Below are 18227 nucleotides of genomic sequence, written 5' to 3'. Positions count from 1 at the left end.
TTTTTATGCTGCGGCTACATTTCTCACTTTGTGGTTTCAACTGTTGTTTAAAGATACTTCCATATTATATTATATTATAGGGAATACGGTTAATCTGATCCAAGATATTTCCAAACCACATACTGAATGACCAGTTGACTACGTACATGTGTGCAGTCGAAACAAGACAAATGCCCTGCAGTAAATCCTGTCGTTGTGAAGTGCATGAAATTTCACTGTCAGAGAGGCGTTGAGCTGTCTGTGATGGTTTTTGGAGAGTGGTGTAAAGACCTAACAAACTAACTCAGAGCAGGCTCTTTGCAGTGCTTAAATTACAGGAGGAAGACCCTGAACTGGTCTTGTGTAAACTCTGAAAAAGGCAACAGAAGATGCAATCCTTCCTAAAGAACCACAGAGGATCCCATCAGAAACAGGGCAAGGCCACAGTCACTGAGGCAGTTTGAGACAATGCTTTCCAGCACTGATGTTTAACAACTTAAAAACTGCTGATTATAGGCAATTCAAGTAAAAATCCCTGGTGCTTTGAGCAAAGAATTACGAAACACATTGTGAAACACTTCAGATTTGGAAATGATCCAGGAGACGGCAATAGAAACTAAATATAAACTACTTTCTAAACACATTGTGGTTGTGGTTGTTATGGCGGCTAATCCAACTCCGAATTACTAAATGGAAAAAGAGGCTGAAAACAAGGCAGAAACCAACAGTGGGACAAAGATAAAGCTGATGGGAAAGGTCGAATAATTTGGGTCATGTTCCGATAAAAGTGTGACTATTTCATCATGAAAACATATCCACTCAGCTGAGATGCAGCATGCCATTTTTGATCCAAAACAAAATACCTCACTACACAGTATATTTCCTATACATAGTTTATCCTCTGAATAGTGTTCCTTTCTCCACCTCTCACTGATTTGCCTTTTTACAAACACAGGTGAGATGGAGGGAAAAGTAAAGCACCAAAGAAAAATCCTCATGCACGCTCGCTGTTAATACCTGTCCAGTCATGAAGTAAACTTGGTAATGTTGTAAAAATGTATGAATCAAAAGGAATGGAAATAACTTCAGCAGCTTTAGAATTAAAACCCTGGTGGGTGGGGAGGAATAAAGAGGCAGTGGAGCACTTGGAAAACCTGCAATAGCTTCCTCTTGAAACTTGAGGGCGTTTTTAAAGAAAACTAGGAGGCATCCCAAATGTTGCATTCCTCTTCATTTCGCTGTGCTCCACCCATTTTCCCTGTCCTGATCACACTGTCATGGAAGACCCACGCCCCTCTGATTTGAAATGAGGGACAGGAGTTCAGGAGCTCCACTGATCTGACACCACTTGCATTGGTCCCCTCCCCGTTCTTCTCATCCAGATCTCCTTCTCTCGCCATCCCTCTGAGATTGAAGTGCATGATGAAGCTTTCAGATGAAGGACTAGCGCTTTGCTTTGGCTTCGTCTGCATCTTTATCTGATAAAAGAAACGCAAAGAAACACAAACAATGGCTTTACGTTTAATGCACGGTGTTTTCTTACCTCACATGTCAGAGCAGAGCGTAGACAGTAGAGGTTTGGCACAAACAACAAACCATTACCCCCAAATCCTCAAGCTACAGTGAGTGTACTGAAGCATCACGTCACAATAAGTAGCCTTAAAGCATTGCGATAACTGTGATGCAGATGTTTGCTTAACTATTAGCCTCGGGCCAAAGCTAACTGGTTAGCATGCTATTTCACTGGAAGAGAAACAGAATGACGTTTGATGGTGAACTTGCGACATCTGTCTAATCTGGTATGTAATCAAATGTGATGCTGGTGTTAGCAATGTAGCAATAGAAAAACATACAAATAGCTGTTAACTGAGTCACTCTGCGGCTGGTTGGAACTGTCTATTCAGTTCCTACACAACACAACAAATGTGATGCGACAACAATCCAAATTCCTACCTCTAGTATACACTGTTTAATCTATAAAATAGGTTGCTGCTCACTGCTGCGTTTTCTCACCTTTCCTGAGTTCATCCCTCTTCTTGGCAGCTTCCTCTCTTTGTTTCTTGATGATGGCCAGCCTGGCGAGGTCAGCTCTGGCCTGCTCAGTCTTCCCTTCCAGATGGAGTTTCATGTAACGTTCCTTTGATTTCTGCTTCTCTATCTCCTCCCTGACAGAAGAGACGAACAGAAGAGAATTCACATAAGATAAAGCGATACTTTTGTATTTCACAAAATAAAAACCAGACACCACAAACAAAGTCAGAGGACCCTTGAGAAGTTTAACAAAATAAAATGATACAAATGGCCTTTCTGAATGATTAGGAAACGCTTACCTCTCTCTGCGACTCAGTTCTCTGGGAGCAGCCACATCCACCTCAGTCACCTTCTTGCTCTTCTGAGACACACGGTTTGGATTCTCAATCTCTATGAGCCCCTCCACACCACACTTCTTCCTGGACTGTGTACAAAAAATAACATCAGTGAAAGCAACTTGTAGCACTTTGAAATAAATATCCCATTTGTGTGAGCTGGCCACTGGTAATACAGATCAGTCACATCTCAACCCCGAGTTGGTGAGAGATATTTTGTCGATGACTGTGTTTTAAAACGTTCACGGCCGCAGCTTACACCTGCATCCCCATCCCAGTATAGCCAATGTGCTTCTGTTTGACAGCAGCATACTGGACGTCAGACAGCTCTGTTTACTGTGTGTGTTCTGTGAAAGACGCCACGGCATTGAAAAGGGGCAAAAATCTGCATTTACAAGGGTGCTGTGTTTACGTCACTGCTGATCGGAGCCAGAGCCAAAACCTGCATCTACTGCAGAGTAGGAGTAGTAGTAGTGGTGGTGGTAGTGAATCGTGGGTTTTTTTCACCAGTGCAAAACAGGCGTCACTGGACTGAAACATTTGGGAGGTGGATTGTCCTCCAAAATCATTTCAGACTCTGCTGACTTGGGACTAATAACAGCAACAAGTACAATGGAGTTTGAGCTAAATCCATGTGAGCAAGGCCAACCTTCAACAGTGTACATTATGTCTGGCATCCATCTTTTTTTGTGGCAAAGAGTAAGAACATTTTCTCAGACTCAGAAAGATTCAACAGATCACAGAGAGAACAACGTGACAGAAGGTCCACAGATGTCAGTCTCTCAACAGTAACGTTCAGAGCAGAGCCAGAATGAATCTTTACACATCTGTACAAAACCCACACAATACAAAACCTTTGTTGACTGTTTTGAAATTTTTGAGCTTTAGGACATGACAGATTTTTCTCCCTGTGCTCCAGCCGCTGCTTGACTGGGGCTTTCTACAACATTTCTGCTCAAACATGTAGGCTAAAGAGCTTTCTTCTTTTCAGAAGAATCTCAATTTCTCATTACAGGTAACAGAATAAAACAAGATGCTGGAGGGACACAAGGTACAAAGAGGAGTTTATACGGCACCAGAGCACTTCAGATTTAGTTCGACGCTACACTAAGAAATCTTTTATTTCACAGCTTCTTGGGTTATTACATAGAACGAATTGGCACCTACAATTAATTTACCAAACCATGTCATTTTACTGACTCGGGAACAATACTCACCTCATTCTCCTCATCACTGCTGCTCTCATCTTCAGAATTTGAAGTACCGTCACCCTCTTTTTCTGCACCGGCATTTGCTTCCTGTTAACATAAACATAAAGTCACACATGATCTCACTTGACAGCAACTCCACGTCCATCACGAAAGCTCTTCACTCACCAACTCTCTCTGCACTCTCATCTGTCGGTCAATCTCCTCAGGGTTGCTGAACTGCTTTCCTCGGCCCTTGTGGCCCTTTTTCCCTGCAACACAGTAGTTGTCACAGGTAAATTGACACCATTAAAATGTAAACACACAACAGAGTCCATTTAATTATTTTCTAGAAACTTGGGAATGACTCAGGAAACTGAAGGTGGAGACAAAAACAACAACATCTGTGCTATATAATATGAGTCAATAGATTACCCTTGAATAAATGTTATCTTAATTTAGTTTTAGTCTGTTCTCTGACAGACCATAACTAAACATTGGCTTCTGATCCCTCAGTGTGTGGTGATGCATGTATCACTAAATGATATGGGAAGGTGTTAATGTTATTTATTCCACCCTCTGATCAGATCATAGTGGACTTTAAGTACCCACAGCTATACACACAAGATCTCACGATACTAGTGTGAAAATGCGCAGCTTGTGTGTGGTAGGATATGAGTCACACATGACGTTACCCGAGGGCCAGCTCCCCGCACCGGCAAATGTTATGTCTAAGAACATATCGACAAAAACACAGCCAGGTCGATAGCTGGTGGATATAATCCCAAAGTGTTCGCAAAAACATGTAATAATAGTGCTAATGGCGAACACGCAGGAACTTGTATAAGGAGTATTATATGTTAAAGTAAGTCAAGGCGCTCTGCTGTGCACATGGCACTGGCGCTTAGACACAACTTACCATAGATCTGACCATTTAAATCATAGTCTGTGTTGTAAATACAAACAAGATGGTGACCGTGCTCATGTGGGGACAATAATTACCGCCTGTTACGTTTGCTGTGGCTTCCCGGAATCGCCCATTCCCGTAAAATACACTCTGCTAACCGGTTAGCTATGCTAGAGGCTAAAAAGCTAAGCATGTGAGAGATGAACGGGGATTCATAGCACCTTAGCTAACCGTCTGCTAGCTAGAATTAGCTTGCTAAAAATGAGCATATGGCATTAAACATGATAGCAGTACTTACCGCCCCGAGGCATTGTTAAAAACGATGTTTATACGGATGAGGTCCACTACTGTATGGCTGAACAACTTGACAGTTGAACGGTAAAACCGACGGTTTAAAAAGCAACAAGAAACGGCTAGAAACTACTAGGTGCCTCCCGCTGCCGGTAGCACAGACGTCGGAACGCTGCAGTCACTCGGGGCCGTTTGCGCATGCGCAGCCAGAACCAACTAACCAATCACTACGCGGGAGCATTTGACTGACATGTTGCTCCACCAAGTAGCTAACTCATGATGAAACGACCGCTTATTATTGACAGGTAAACTGTAAACTTAATTGATTTCATTCCATCATGACAATCATTTTAGCCCGGGAATAACCCTCATTTGATTTAGGGACAGGCATTAGTATCCTCTCCCCAAAATACAGCGACTCCAAATTATATTTCACAAGTTCATAGAAATAAAGCAGTATATAAATATTAATTACGGAATAACAGCGTAATATTAGCATTAAAAAACACAAGTATTGCTAAAACATAATTCAGCACTAAGAGCGCATAGTACACAATCCATGGCACAATCATGATTTCATGCAAAATTATAAAAAAAATCTTCCCAAAGTCAAAAGTAAAATTTCAAATTACTGTTATAATCTAAAAAGCAAGAATACGGCTTTACGTTGTATAGAGTAGAATTAAAAGTTGAAGGAGTGCGCTAAATACTATTCTGTTTAAGCAAAAACTGAATGATATAATAACAAAAAAGGCTGTTTTCCTGTGATGGATTTTATTTTTAATCTTACAAAAAAAATCTTAAAAATAAACAGCAGACTACAAGTGTAAAAGTCATAGAAAATATTCTGTGTTTCGTTAAACTCATTTCATAAAGAGATGTAAATAGACAAATGCAGGAGTCAGGACAGAACAAATAAATAAAAGTATTTGATTCAACAGTACCAGCTTTCAGTGAACACAAGCTGTGCTGAAACCCTCAATGTGAGTGTCCTCATTATGAGAAAAATGAAAATATAATACAGAGCAAAGTAAGTCCTTATAGAAAAAAACATTTATGTGGATCCAAGAGGGGATCTAGTCGCTGCAGGCGTATGTAGTTGATGTAGATATTTCATCCAATCTGTCATTTCTTCCTTCCATGTTGAGTCTTTATATCTTCCATTTCTTTCTCCATCAGGTGGAACTCTATTGTTGTCTCTGTCAACTGGAAGGGAAGAATTACATAATCATTGGAGTTAATCATGCATTTAATTAGAATATAATAAGTTTGCATTTTTTATATAAAAGTCAGCCATGAACAACATTCAGCACTGTTATAAGCTAAACCAAACTGCGGTACTATGTACTGGCCTTCTCACACAATGAACAAACGCAGGTCCATTGTAGCTCACGCCATCAGTGTAATGTAAATGCATAATTAAAGATGCCTGGCTCTCACCATGTCCAAAAGCTTATCAATCTTTACTTTCAGCAGGTTGTTTTCTTCTTCTAGTTGCATATTCTTTTTCTTGAGCTGCTGCAGTTCCCTACTGGATACATTCCCAGCAGATTCTGTTCAAACAAACAGAATAAAAATGATCAAATACTATAGTCATTAGTCATTCAGAGACAGACAGTGATAAAGCACATATACCGGTATATGGCAACAGCTGCCACTAGATAAATCTGTAGTCAGTGTCATCAGAGTTATTACCTGTTAACCACTGCCCCTCTTCAAATTTCCAGCTCTGACCTCCAATGTTAATGGCAGGAGGGCCATATTCAAGGCCCAGCTCAATTTCTCTTGTTGAGCGATCCAACTAGAAGAGATGGGGAAGGAAAAAAACAAGGGATCAGTCTGCATGCACACCCAATAAACAAAAGCCGACACAATGTAAAGCTGAAATCCCTTTGCACAACCTATATTTCAGCTCTTGCAAAACATGTTTTGTAATTCATTTCATTTGATTTTGGTTGTATATTTTCTCAGTGGTGAGTTTAGTTCCACACTTACTCATCAATACTTAAATGTATATCTGTATTTATGTGTTTCAGTTGTATTGTTGTTGTCCTCGTTCTGTAGGCTGTCTTTTTTATATACGTATATGTTGGTACAAGTGATAGACGGAAAAACAGAGATAAATTCCTTGTCTGTCTGCACATACTTGGCAAATAAACGTGATTCTGATTTAGTACATTCAATTGATCGATCCCGATAAAGCCCATTAAACTCACCGTGTGGAGGCTGGACAGGGATGCAGATTTACGAGGAGGAGTCTTCTTCGGACTGAATGTGTTTCCAAAAAGCGGCATCTTCAGGGACTTTCTAAGGTCCTGCATGAAAGATGGTTCAGTATTAGTATGTTTGAGAGACCAGTGTCTCGTAGCCACAGGGTGTGTTTACTGTTTATCGTTACTAACGGTACACTCACTACCTGGCTAATGCTAGGTGGCTAACACACGCTTAGCTGTGAGCGTTACTCATACCTGACATTTATTTGAACCTGTAGACTGTGTCACAGATGGGTTAGTAGTTGTTGGGGTCACTGAAAATATATAGCCAATATATTTACCTCCATACAGACTATTTAATTAAACTCTTAACGCGGTGACAGAATTTCTTTTCTCTCCAAACATGATTGTGACTGCGCATGTGCGACAGTTTAGTTACTTCATGACTGTAATAGGCAGCTCTCAAAATATGGCATTGATTTACCTGAAAGACGTTTTATATATTTCTACACAAACATTACTAATATGAAATATGAAAACTAACTCAGAGTTTGATCACTCAATTTATGGCGTAATTTGCATGTTCTAAGACTCAGTCCTCATCAGTCTAACATGAGAACACCTATAATGGGAGAGAAAATGGTACCGTCCATTAAACGTACATGGATCACCATGGTGACGCTTCCTCCAGTTTTTCAATGATATATCACGCTTAAATTGTTTATTTAGATGAATAAATGAATAAAAAATAATCGAAAAAACATTTCCTGGCTAAATTCATGATAAAATGATGAAAAGAAAACAAAAAACCGACCACGAGGTACGTTTTAAATCAAAGATAAAGAAACATGGCTCCACCCACTTCGCACAGCGCCCCAGTGGCCTAATGGATAAGGCACTGGCCTCCTAAGCCAGGGATTGTGGGTTCGAGTCCCATCTGGGGTGGTAGCTTTTGCAAAGTGGAAAACACAAACTGTGACAAATTGCCAAAAAAATCATTACTTCAATGAGAAGACCGCCTTACGAAATACCAATAGTGAACGCACGGCAGATACCGCAGCTCATCGGCGCCTGAGTAATCGCCATTCAACACCCCCGCTCTGAACAGAAGCAACCCATTTAACAACATGCATTTATTGCTACTCCTGAAAGGCTCACACTTCACATCAGCTGACATGAAGCAGCAGAGCCTCAAACTGTGGGTATTGCTGAGTACCTTGGCTGCATCAGTGCAAACTTACCGTGAGTAGTAACATTGACGCGGTGTCTCTATGCATGACGGAACTCATTTTGAATCAGTTAAACCTACTGCTGAAAAATAAATTCTCTTTATTTGGAGGGAAATTACGTAGTATGCCAGACAGATTCATTTGATGACAACTAGTCATAGCCTACGTTGGTTTTAAATAATGCTACATTTTGTTTCCATCATCTGAATGATAACAATTTGCCTGCCTACCTCCAAGTTATATCCATACATTTTTAAAGGTTATAGCTACAACTTTTTCATCAAAAGGATTAATTAAAATTAAAAAAAAATACATCCACAGAATGTCTAGAGGGGTGCAGATAAAAGTATTAATTTTACTGAATAAAAAAAAAATAGTATATAAATTACTAATCTTTCTAAATGGTTTTGTGTTGTTTTATTTATTGCAAGCAAATCTTGTTCTTGTTTACCTGTGTAAAGATATCCATCCAATAATCATTCTTCAGTTTTAAATAGGGTGAAGTCAGGTAAAATGGGCCACTTTTTGGTAAACGATTAATAAGACCATCAAAAACGCTATGCATGAAATCCATTGATATTTTTAAAAATCGACATAGGTCTCTTAAATGTTTCTGTGTGAAAAAAAAATTAAAAAGTATAATTATTTTGGAATTATGAGAGTTAAAGTATCGGGATATTCCCTCTCGAGGTACGATGAAGGTTCAGGTAAAATGGGCCAGCCGTTCAGTTAAATTGGGCCAAGAGAGAACAACACAGTAATTTTAGCAGAAATCATTTAAATTTTAATAATTAATTGACACTACTACTAAACTACAACACTAAACTTAACATTAACAGTGAATACATAAGAGGTTGAAGACATTTTTTAATCTTAAAATGCATTTTAAAATTACATGATTATGTTGTTGCTATGCTCTTTGTTAACTGACTATGTTATAGGCTCTTTTACTGTGTGTGAATGTGTGTGTGTGGCATTATAGATGCCATTTTTTCCCCCACAGTGCTAATGGCACCATGAGTGGCACTGACCAACCTTGGATATATATCTAACTTTGAACATGTTTTGCACCCTCAATTTCTGTGTAACTTCAGTGTAAGACTGTGTTTTGTATGTGGCCCATTTTAGCTGAAATGCATGGCTCAATTTACCATGATGCATTAAGGTAAATTGAGCCACCCACAAAAAATGCATTTAAATTAAAAATAAGTCAGCTTAGCAAGAATTTTGCATTCTATCCAATGGGGGGAATCACAATGTGTATTATAAATCACATGTTTTATTGTAGATCTGTTTTTTTACGGAGTTATCAACCTTATCAGTTTCAAGTGAAATTTGTTTGCCAGGCCACTTTTCGCACACTTCTCCTCAGCAGGCTGGATATAAAGCATTGTCCCACCCAAAACAGCAACCAGAGACCACTCAAATCAATTGTTTTTTGTCAAGTACAGTTGTAGCAACAATTTGAAATCATTTACAGCCATTGCCTGTTAAAACTTAAAAAGCTAGGAGGCTCAAACCTTAACTGGCTCATTTTACCTGATGGCCCAATTTACCTGATGTCACCCTATAATTCTCCTGCAAGTCTATAGGGGATAGTCGTAAATTCTGTGGTGAAAGAAACCAGTCAAGAAGAAAAAGCTGTCCTCCTCATAGTACTTTCTATTGGTGTCATGACATTATCTTACGTAATAAGTGTTATTCAACCTCAACCTCTTAACCCTGTGCATCTTCATGCAATGGTAGAGCTCCAAGAGGCCACTGTGTACTGGGATGCTGCCCAGAAAAGTGTGATCCTGAAGGAGGAGGTGATGGAGACAGATGGGGGAGCCTACGGATACTTCAACGACTCTCTGCTCCTCTCTGGATGGGGTGTCTTGGAAATCTGCGCAGGTTATGGGGGGATCGCTCAGGAAGACGAGACCACCTTCTTCCTGGCTGGGTACTTGGAAGGTTACCTCACTGCTGGGTGAGTATAGGCCAACTCAGAGGCTGAGTTACAGAGTTGATTATTGCTGAATAACTCTTGTGTTGCATGGCTCGCAGATTTTTAAAAGGCCTTTTCACAGGTGATACATTTTAATATAATCTGTAATTTTTGAGTTTTGGTACGATTTCTTGAAATTAAACAATGTGAGAAGTTAAGAGGGATAATACTCAGTGCTGATCGGAGCTCAAAGCACAACTCAAAGGTTTCTGAAATGTGACCCTGCATTGCCTGTCAAGATTTCAGAAGCCAACAAGGTGGAAAACCACTGGTTTAATCATCAACAACAATGTTCCACCGCTGGTTATTTGTAACATTCATGTTTTGTTTTTAGAAACGACAAGTAAAGATGTATTCAGTGAAATAATGACTCATATACACTCTATTTAAGACATTAGTATACAAATACTAACGTGTGTTAAATATTCTATTCTGGGGGTTCTCCGATGATTCAATGGTTAGAGCAAGTACCATATTGGCACACTGACTGTCAATCCTCCACTCCTCCTCTCTGTTTGCTGTCTTTCTACGGCACCTCAATAAAGACTTAAAATGGCCCCAAATAATAAGCAAATTCGCCTATTGCCATAATCCCTATAGTCATATAGGTTGGTTCATTACCTTTAATTTTGTGAGCTGCTCAGAATCAATCCAACAACTCCAAAACGCTCTCGTGGAGAAGTTGTGACCTGCACATTTGCCACGGTATGAAATAAACATTAAACAACATGCACCGATAATTAAAGGTAATGAACCAACTCCTATGACTATAGGCATTATCAATAGGCAAATTTTCCAAAATGTTGAACTATCCCTTTAAAATAAGAAATAAAACCTTAATACATATCATTATCAGAATTGTTGTTGTTAAGTGTTTATTGTTGTCTCATTGTTCTTTTTTATTCTCCATTGCAGACAGATGTTTAATCATTACTTCAACATGTACCCTCAGCTGATCAAGGATGAGAAGGTTTTGAATCCACTCAAAAAGTTTTTGAGGTACAATCTAATTTTCTGTTCGTACATCAGGTGGCAGATTTGAGAAGTGACCAACCTCTCACCTTTCTCACAGCAAACAGGACCAGTGGGCCAGGGAGCAAGTGAGACTGAGGAGAAACAGTGACCCCCTGTGGAAGCATCTGGGGCTGATCCTGGCCCAGCTGGACGGACTCCGTGCTGGAGCTGCACAGTGGGCGAAAAGCAAACACAGGGAGGTGTGTGAATGTGCGTTAGATAATTTGGTGAAAGAGTTGTCACAGTATCATTTCATTCTCTCCCTCCCTCCCTCTCCCCTCCATGCCCAGCCTCTATCAGCGTTTGCGGTCCAGTTTCTGAATGGCGTCGGTGACCTCCTGGACCTGGTCCCAGCCCTGACACCTCGCTCCAACTCCTCCACAGGGGCCGGCGCTTTCAGGATGCCAGGAATGGGCCACTGCACCGCTCTCATAAAGGTTAGGCCAGGCTCATTTGGCTCAAGCTGTGAGGGAGCACTTGTGAAACCTTAGCGTAGGCCTAATTGCTTTTATTGTATGCCTTGTGTGTGGGGTTTCCTCTTGTAAAGTGTGTCAACGAGTCTATGAGGCCATTAGGAGGGGGAGAATTTTCCATTCCACCTACATCCATTCAGAGAACAAAAACAATGTGCAAATGGAGGCGAGAGTGCAATCACCAACTCTGCATCAATAGGTTATAACGAATGACATTTTATTTTCCATTGTCATCCTCTTTAATTACAGGATTCGTAATGATGCTGTTGTCTATGCTAATGAATTCACTGAAGTCCCCTTTTTACCAGTTTGCATTGACCAGAAAAGACAGAGAAGACTAAAAGTAGGTTTCAACTGCTCCTGTTGAAGCGAAATCAACACTTTCAATGATAGGCTATATACTCAATAACATATCATTTAATCCAACTTTTTTGCTTGATGACAGAAAATATCTGGATAATTAGCAACACATCTGAGATGTTAGATGTTCACCATCTTAGTTTGATGTGTTCATGCAATATTAGCACTAAATACAAGGTTACTGGTTACAGTTGATGGGAATGTGTTTTGTTCTTCAGGTATTTTGGCCATAAACCAAAGTAGTTGGATAAATTAAAACCTTGATGAAGATGAAAAGTGACATTAATGTTTAAGACATTTATTATTACAATTCCAGGGCAGTTCTTGTTTAACACTCTCTGCCTCTCTGTGTGTCTACAGGTGCTGCCGGGCTTTGAGAACCTGCTGTTTGGCCACTCCAGCTGGTACACTTATGCAGCCACCATGCGCATCTACAAACACTGGGACATCAGGGTGTCTGACACACACACCGCCACCGGAAAGATGTCGTTCAGCAGCTACCCTGGTACACACACACACACACACACACAAACATACATTCATGCCTATGGGAACTTTCTCCCTAAAAGAAGTTAGACGAGATGTGGGGCTTTATGAAACCGTGTGCTCTGAGGACATGACCTACATTTTGAACAGTGCAAGTTTGTCAACCTGCAGCACAGTGAGGTGTGTGACTGCTTGTCCTTAATCCACACAGTTTCATTTTCATCTTAGAAATCGCAAACACTCACATCGAGGACTTAACCCAAATCCTCAATGAACATTTTCTGTTGCACATAATTCTTCTGCTAAGCACACAGCTTAGTCAGTGACAAGGAAACATCTACCACGGTGTGTGTGTGTGTGTAGACCCAAACAGAGGATGCTGAGTAATTTTGCAGGCAAAGACTTGCCAAGTGGTCCAGCCCATAAAAATCCTCTTACGGGCTCCATTGCTATCAGAACACAAGTGGTTTTAAAGCTCTATTTTTAGAGGCCGAGAGGCCAAGGATATAACTTCACTATATTAAATAGAAGAGATGAATTACACTGCTGCCAGTGGAGGTGGTGTGTGACCCCTGCAGCCTTCCTAAGCTGCTTTCTCCCTCACAGTGACAAACATTGAACATACACAGCAGATCTGGGCCAACAGGAAACTTTACATAAAAGTAGAGGACGTTTTACTGCAGTAGAATTTTATTTTATTTTTTTAATTGAACCGGGAGCAGCTTCTGTGGTTGTTATAACAGTTGTGACACAGTAGTAGCAGTCTTTATAGAAACCACATCCCCTGATAGCAGTGATTGAAATTGAAGTAAAAGCAAAAGTTGTGCATTGAAATTTTTACTTTGGAAAAGTAGCTGAGTAATGACAGATACATATGTATGTATTTTAAAGGTCCAGTGTGTAAAATGAGGGGAAAACAGTGACATCTAGCTTTCCAATTCTATTATTTATCTATTAAATCATTCTATTGTTATTTATGAACATGAAACTCTTGAAACGTGCTCTCTGGTTGGCTGGATTTTCCATTCCATACAAACATGGCGGCGCAAGATGGCGACACTCTCTAAGCAAGACCCTTGCTACAGTATGTATGTATATATAAAAGAAGAATTATAAGGCTACGAAAACCAAACAGATTTTATTTTATAGCGATTATACACTTATACAAATATATTCTTTGGTAGTATGATTTTGCCAATAAACCTTGACAAATATTACACACTGGACCTTTAACTACCTTTTGTAACTACCTCGGTCCGGTCATTTAATACAGCAATGTGCCATATCTTAATCATCAAAGCAACTAATACTGAAAGCTGTAGTGAAATAAAAAGTAAATATTTCCCTGTGAAATCTAGTGAAGTAGTTGTATGAAGCAAAAATGGAAATCAATTGTGAAACTATTGCTACTGCAGTTATGCAAGCTGTGGGTTGTGGTCAAGAATAAGAAATCTTTGTTTATTTTCCCCGCCTTCTTCAAATATTTCCTTTTAAATCTCTTAAACACCTTCCTCTTGTCACTTCCTCTGGCCCTGTGACCACCTCCTCCTCCTCCTCCTCCTCCTCCTCCAGGCTTCCTGATGTCTCTGGACGACTTCTACCTGCTCGGGAGTGGCCTGCTGATGACTCAGACCTCCATCGGCGTCTTCAACACCTCTCTGTTCTCCCAGCTCAGCCCTCACAGCCTGCTGGCCTGGCAGAGAGTCCGCCTGGCCAACAGCATGGCACGCAGCGGAGAGGAGTGGGCACACATTTTCTCCAAATACAACTCAGGTAAAAATCCTGTTACAGTGTATTAGGGGGGGGGGGGGGAAATCCCTTTAAGGAAAAGGAACGTCTTTGAACTCCATCTCCCTTCTGAGATAGCCACCACTCATCTTCGTTATCAGCCTGTCATTACACCGGAGAAGGATTGGTTGCTAGGGAGTATGCATAATAATGCATGTACAGGATGCCAGATCTTACTAGTTTGAAGTGAGTTGAATAGGACAGACAGAGAAACGATAAGGAAATGAGACTTACAGAAAGGAGAGCATGAAGGATAACCTTGGTATGGGACTAAACTCTGCTTTGTAAAAATTCACAGAACAAATTTCCATTAGCAGACTCTTAAACACACCATCCTTCTTGTTACACAACACTTGTGTGTTAATTGGGCAGCTGCTTTGATCTTTCACGTCATGTTGCCATGGGAGGGCAGAGGAGAACAGGACAGAGTGTTCTTGAGACTGACAGACTCTCGTCCTCCTGCAGCGTATCAGCTCTCATAACATGTGCCCCCATTACCTTTACCTGTGTTTACATCTCCCTTCGATAGGGTTAAGCGTGGGATTTACGGTCTGAGCACATCGTTATCTCCTTAAGCGGAAATTTTACTGTTTTCCTTCCACTGGTTCCAGATGCCTGAGGCACGTGCAGGACGGTGCATGCTGTTCTACCTGCGCAAATCACTTGCCAGCAGCCAACTTCAGCAAGTTTTGCATCAACAAGAGAAATAGTCTGAGCTGCTCCAACAGCACCGAGGCAGACAGTACTTACATAGAAGTGTTTTCAGCTCAGTGTTCGCAGTAGTAAATCTCAGTAGTAAATCTCAGCTATCTTGCTGAGGTTTAGCAGGTAAAGGTCACCATGATGGTTTAGTTTGCAAATTGTGCACTTGAGACATCTCACTGAAAACCCAGTGTTGATACATGATGTGGGAATTATGAATGTTTGTGCAAAATATCATTTAAACCAGAGGCTATTATATCACAGGATAAACAAAAACTAAAATGTGGTGTTGAATCAGCACTGTTGTTCAGATTTGTCCTTTGAACACCGTGTATATTTGCATCTGACAAAATTTCATGGCAATCCATCCACTTTTTGTTGAGTCATTTTAGTCTGAAATAGCTGCCTAATATCGGCTCTCAGATGTCAGGGCATTATTGAAGACGCCGCCATGGAGAGTTTTAAAATGATCCCTGCTCTCAAATGCAGAACAGAACAGAAGAAATGAAAGCTATTTATAAAGATGACATATTCTTTACCGTCAGAGACTAATCTGAGTTTTAGGGAAAGTGTATTTTTATAACGTTACGACATGAAACCTTGAAACAACACCGACCACATAGGATAATGGTCAGCATGTGGGTAAATTGTCATGAGGTTAAACATACAATGTTTCTAAGGTAGTCTGATAAAGTAGTTTTTTGTTGGGTCAGCACATGTAGAAAACAGCATGTTGCTCCTTGTGTCTCAGGGACATATAACAGCCAGTACATGGTGGTGGACCTGAGCAGGGTCTCTCTGGGCCACAGCATCAGGACTGGAGCTTTGACGGTGGTGGAGCAAATTCCTGGGAAGGTGATACACTCTGATCAGACTCAAGCTTTACGCAGAGGTAAGGAAAAAAACACAATTTCTTCTTTAGTTTTATACAGACTGGCCGTAATAATGTGTCTTCACAACCTCCACCTTGACTGCAGGTTATTGGCCGTCTTACAACATACCGTTTCACGCTGAAATCTACAACCTCACTGGGTACAATGTGATGTGGAAGAGACACGGAGTAGACTTCTCCTACGACCTTTGTCCCCGAGCTAAAATCCTCCGCAGGGACCAGGCCAAGGTGTCTAACGTCAACTCCCTCAAACACATCATGAGATACAACAGTAGGTACAACAACTTACCCCTGAAGTCCTGAACACAAAGAGCATTAGAGACGTGGTAGTTAAAAATTGCTACTCAAACCGATTGGTTCTGTTGTAGACTACAAAAGAGACCCCTACTCCAAGGGCCATCCGTGTAAAACCATCTGTTGCCGTAACGACCTGAGACTGAGGAGACCACATCCAGGAGGTTGCTATGACACTAAGGTCAGAGGACATCAGCAAATTAGTCTCAGAGTCAAGTTAGAGAGATGCTCTGTATTTTAAGGAGAAGAAGTGCTATCATCCTCTGTAGCTGCTGCTCTTCATCTCGCGGATTTCTTGCATCTATTTTAATGGTAGAAAGAAACAAATTTAAAGGGATAGTTCAACATTTTGGCAAATTTGCCTATTTTGCTATAATCCCTATAGTGGTAGGAGTTGGTTCATTACCTTTATTTATCGCTGCATGTTGCTTTGAGTTCTGCGGGGAAACTATAGGGATGATGACTATAGGGATTATGGCAATGGGTAAATTTGCCAAAATGCTGAACAATCCCTTTAAGGTAGAATAAAATGGCCTTTTATTATCAGGTTTTGCTTGTCATTGTCTTCTGCTACTTTCACAAAGGTATTTTCTGATCTACTTAAAATGCTTACTGGCAACACATCCAAGAGTTGTCAAAATATTTCACTCAAAACCCCAAATGAAACTCATGGCGGAGTCTTCATCCTCCATCCACAATAACATTGTTAGGCAGTTAAGCTGGAGTCTTCTTGGATGTCTTTTCTACATCGAAGAAGCAACAACTGAGGGCAATCACTGAATCCTTTTTATTTCTGCTTTGAAAAAGGTCAAATTTAATTTGATCAACATCTTAAAAATGTCATGGAACCCAAATTGGGAAACATTAGAAGTGAAGCACAGGTTTTGAATTACTAAACTCCAATAATGGCAACAGAGATGTCTTCATGGATGTGCAACAACATAAATTTGTTACTTGAACCTTATTGGATGTCTACACTTCTTGTCACTCACTCCACCTTGTTCCCTCCCTACAGGTGACAGATTACCAGATGGCTCTGCAGCTGGTCGCAGAGGCAATAAATGGCCCCACAACACAGGGGGGTCTGCCGCCGTTCTCATGGCAACGCTTCAACCTCACGACACATCGGGGCCTCCCACACACCTACAACTTTCCCTTCGTCACCATGAGGCCCACTCTACACCGACCCTGAGAGCCTGCATCCTAATAGATAGATAGATAGATAGATAGATAGATAGATAGATAGATAGATAGATAGATAGATAGATAGATAGATAGATAATGGTCAATGATAATATAATAGGTAGGCTAATAATAACTCTAACCCTCACTCCTGCTGCTACAGTGTCAGTCTAGGGGAAACTCTGTAAACCATTTACCTCTAGTAGGCTACATGCATTTCTTGTTTGTACTGTTTGTACTGCACACAATTAGATGTTCCTGTTGTGACCAGTAGGCCTACAGTTTTTCTTTCTAAATAGCCTATATAAAGAGTAGTATTATGACCGTGAGCACTGAGTTAACATGAGAGTTTTGGATGGTAGCCTTCAGGGAAATTCATTAATGTTTATTTATATGTCAAGTTATTAATATGTTTGTGTTGTAATTTTTTTTTTCAAGCTCTATGCAATGTTTACTCAGGTTTGTTCTGCGTGGAACAAAATTAACTGACTTACTTTGTGTAAATACTAACGATAATAAAATCTTAATACATAAACAGTTGCAGTGTTTTCTCCTGTAGTACCAAAAACTACAAGACCCAGATTTTCGTGTTGAACAAGTTCAACAAGGAGAGCGAGACCTAAACCGGAAATGGTGCAACTTCTATTTCAAATTACAATATTCAAATCCACTTATGAACCGCTCATAAAAATCTTTTACACATAGACTGTAAAAAGACACACACACATTTGACTGTGTCTAAAGTCTCAATCCCCCTTGTGAAGATAGAGCTGCACTTTCACCTTGTAGAAAACTATTTCTCTTCAGATAGTGAGAGATAGTGATAGATAGTGAGCCTATGTCAGGTGTCAGGTCACAGTTGATTTTTGCCTTTAGT

At 40.4% G+C, this 18227-nt stretch overlaps 3 protein-coding genes across 3 annotated transcripts; 1 reads left to right on the top strand and 2 right to left on the bottom strand.

Moving 5' to 3' along the window:
- Positions 1-1193: 1193 nt before the first annotated feature.
- pdap1a (pdgfa associated protein 1a) lies at positions 1194-4916 on the bottom strand. The gene is made up of 6 exons (XM_083994362.1): positions 4738-4916; positions 3722-3804; positions 3563-3643; positions 2310-2434; positions 1993-2144; positions 1194-1457 (listed from the first exon to the last, which is right to left on the bottom strand). The coding sequence occupies exons 1-6, from the start codon at positions 4748-4750 to the stop codon at positions 1423-1425; spliced, it is 489 nt and encodes a 162-aa protein (XP_083850488.1). The 5' UTR covers positions 4751-4916; the 3' UTR covers positions 1194-1422.
- Positions 4917-5608: 692 nt separating this feature from the next.
- On the bottom strand, positions 5609-7333 carry cby1 (chibby 1, beta catenin antagonist). The gene is made up of 5 exons (XM_083994019.1): positions 7285-7333; positions 6947-7045; positions 6426-6531; positions 6171-6283; positions 5609-5936 (listed from the first exon to the last, which is right to left on the bottom strand). Exons 1-5 carry the CDS (start codon positions 7288-7290, stop codon positions 5856-5858), a joined length of 405 nt encoding a protein of 134 aa, XP_083850145.1. The 5' UTR covers positions 7291-7333; the 3' UTR covers positions 5609-5855.
- Positions 7334-9968: 2635 nt separating this feature from the next.
- Positions 9969-17360, top strand: plbd1b (phospholipase B domain containing 1b; the record flags this gene model as incomplete). Its single annotated transcript, XM_083994300.1, has 10 exons — positions 9969-10141; positions 11075-11158; positions 11232-11373; positions 11464-11610; positions 12367-12511; positions 14065-14265; positions 15734-15874; positions 15960-16145; positions 16243-16349; positions 17184-17360. The coding sequence occupies exons 1-10, from the start codon at positions 9984-9986 to the stop codon at positions 17358-17360; spliced, it is 1488 nt and encodes a 495-aa protein (XP_083850426.1). The 5' UTR covers positions 9969-9983.
- Positions 17361-18227: the final 867 nt, after the last annotated feature.

This window comes from Trachurus trachurus (genome assembly GCF_905171665.1).
Source record: "Trachurus trachurus genome assembly, chromosome: 19".
NCBI classification, from domain to species: domain Eukaryota; kingdom Metazoa; phylum Chordata; class Actinopteri; order Carangiformes; family Carangidae; genus Trachurus; species Trachurus trachurus.
The sequence above is the reverse complement of the archived record's forward strand: the minus strand, read 5'-3'. Positions and strand labels throughout refer to the sequence as shown.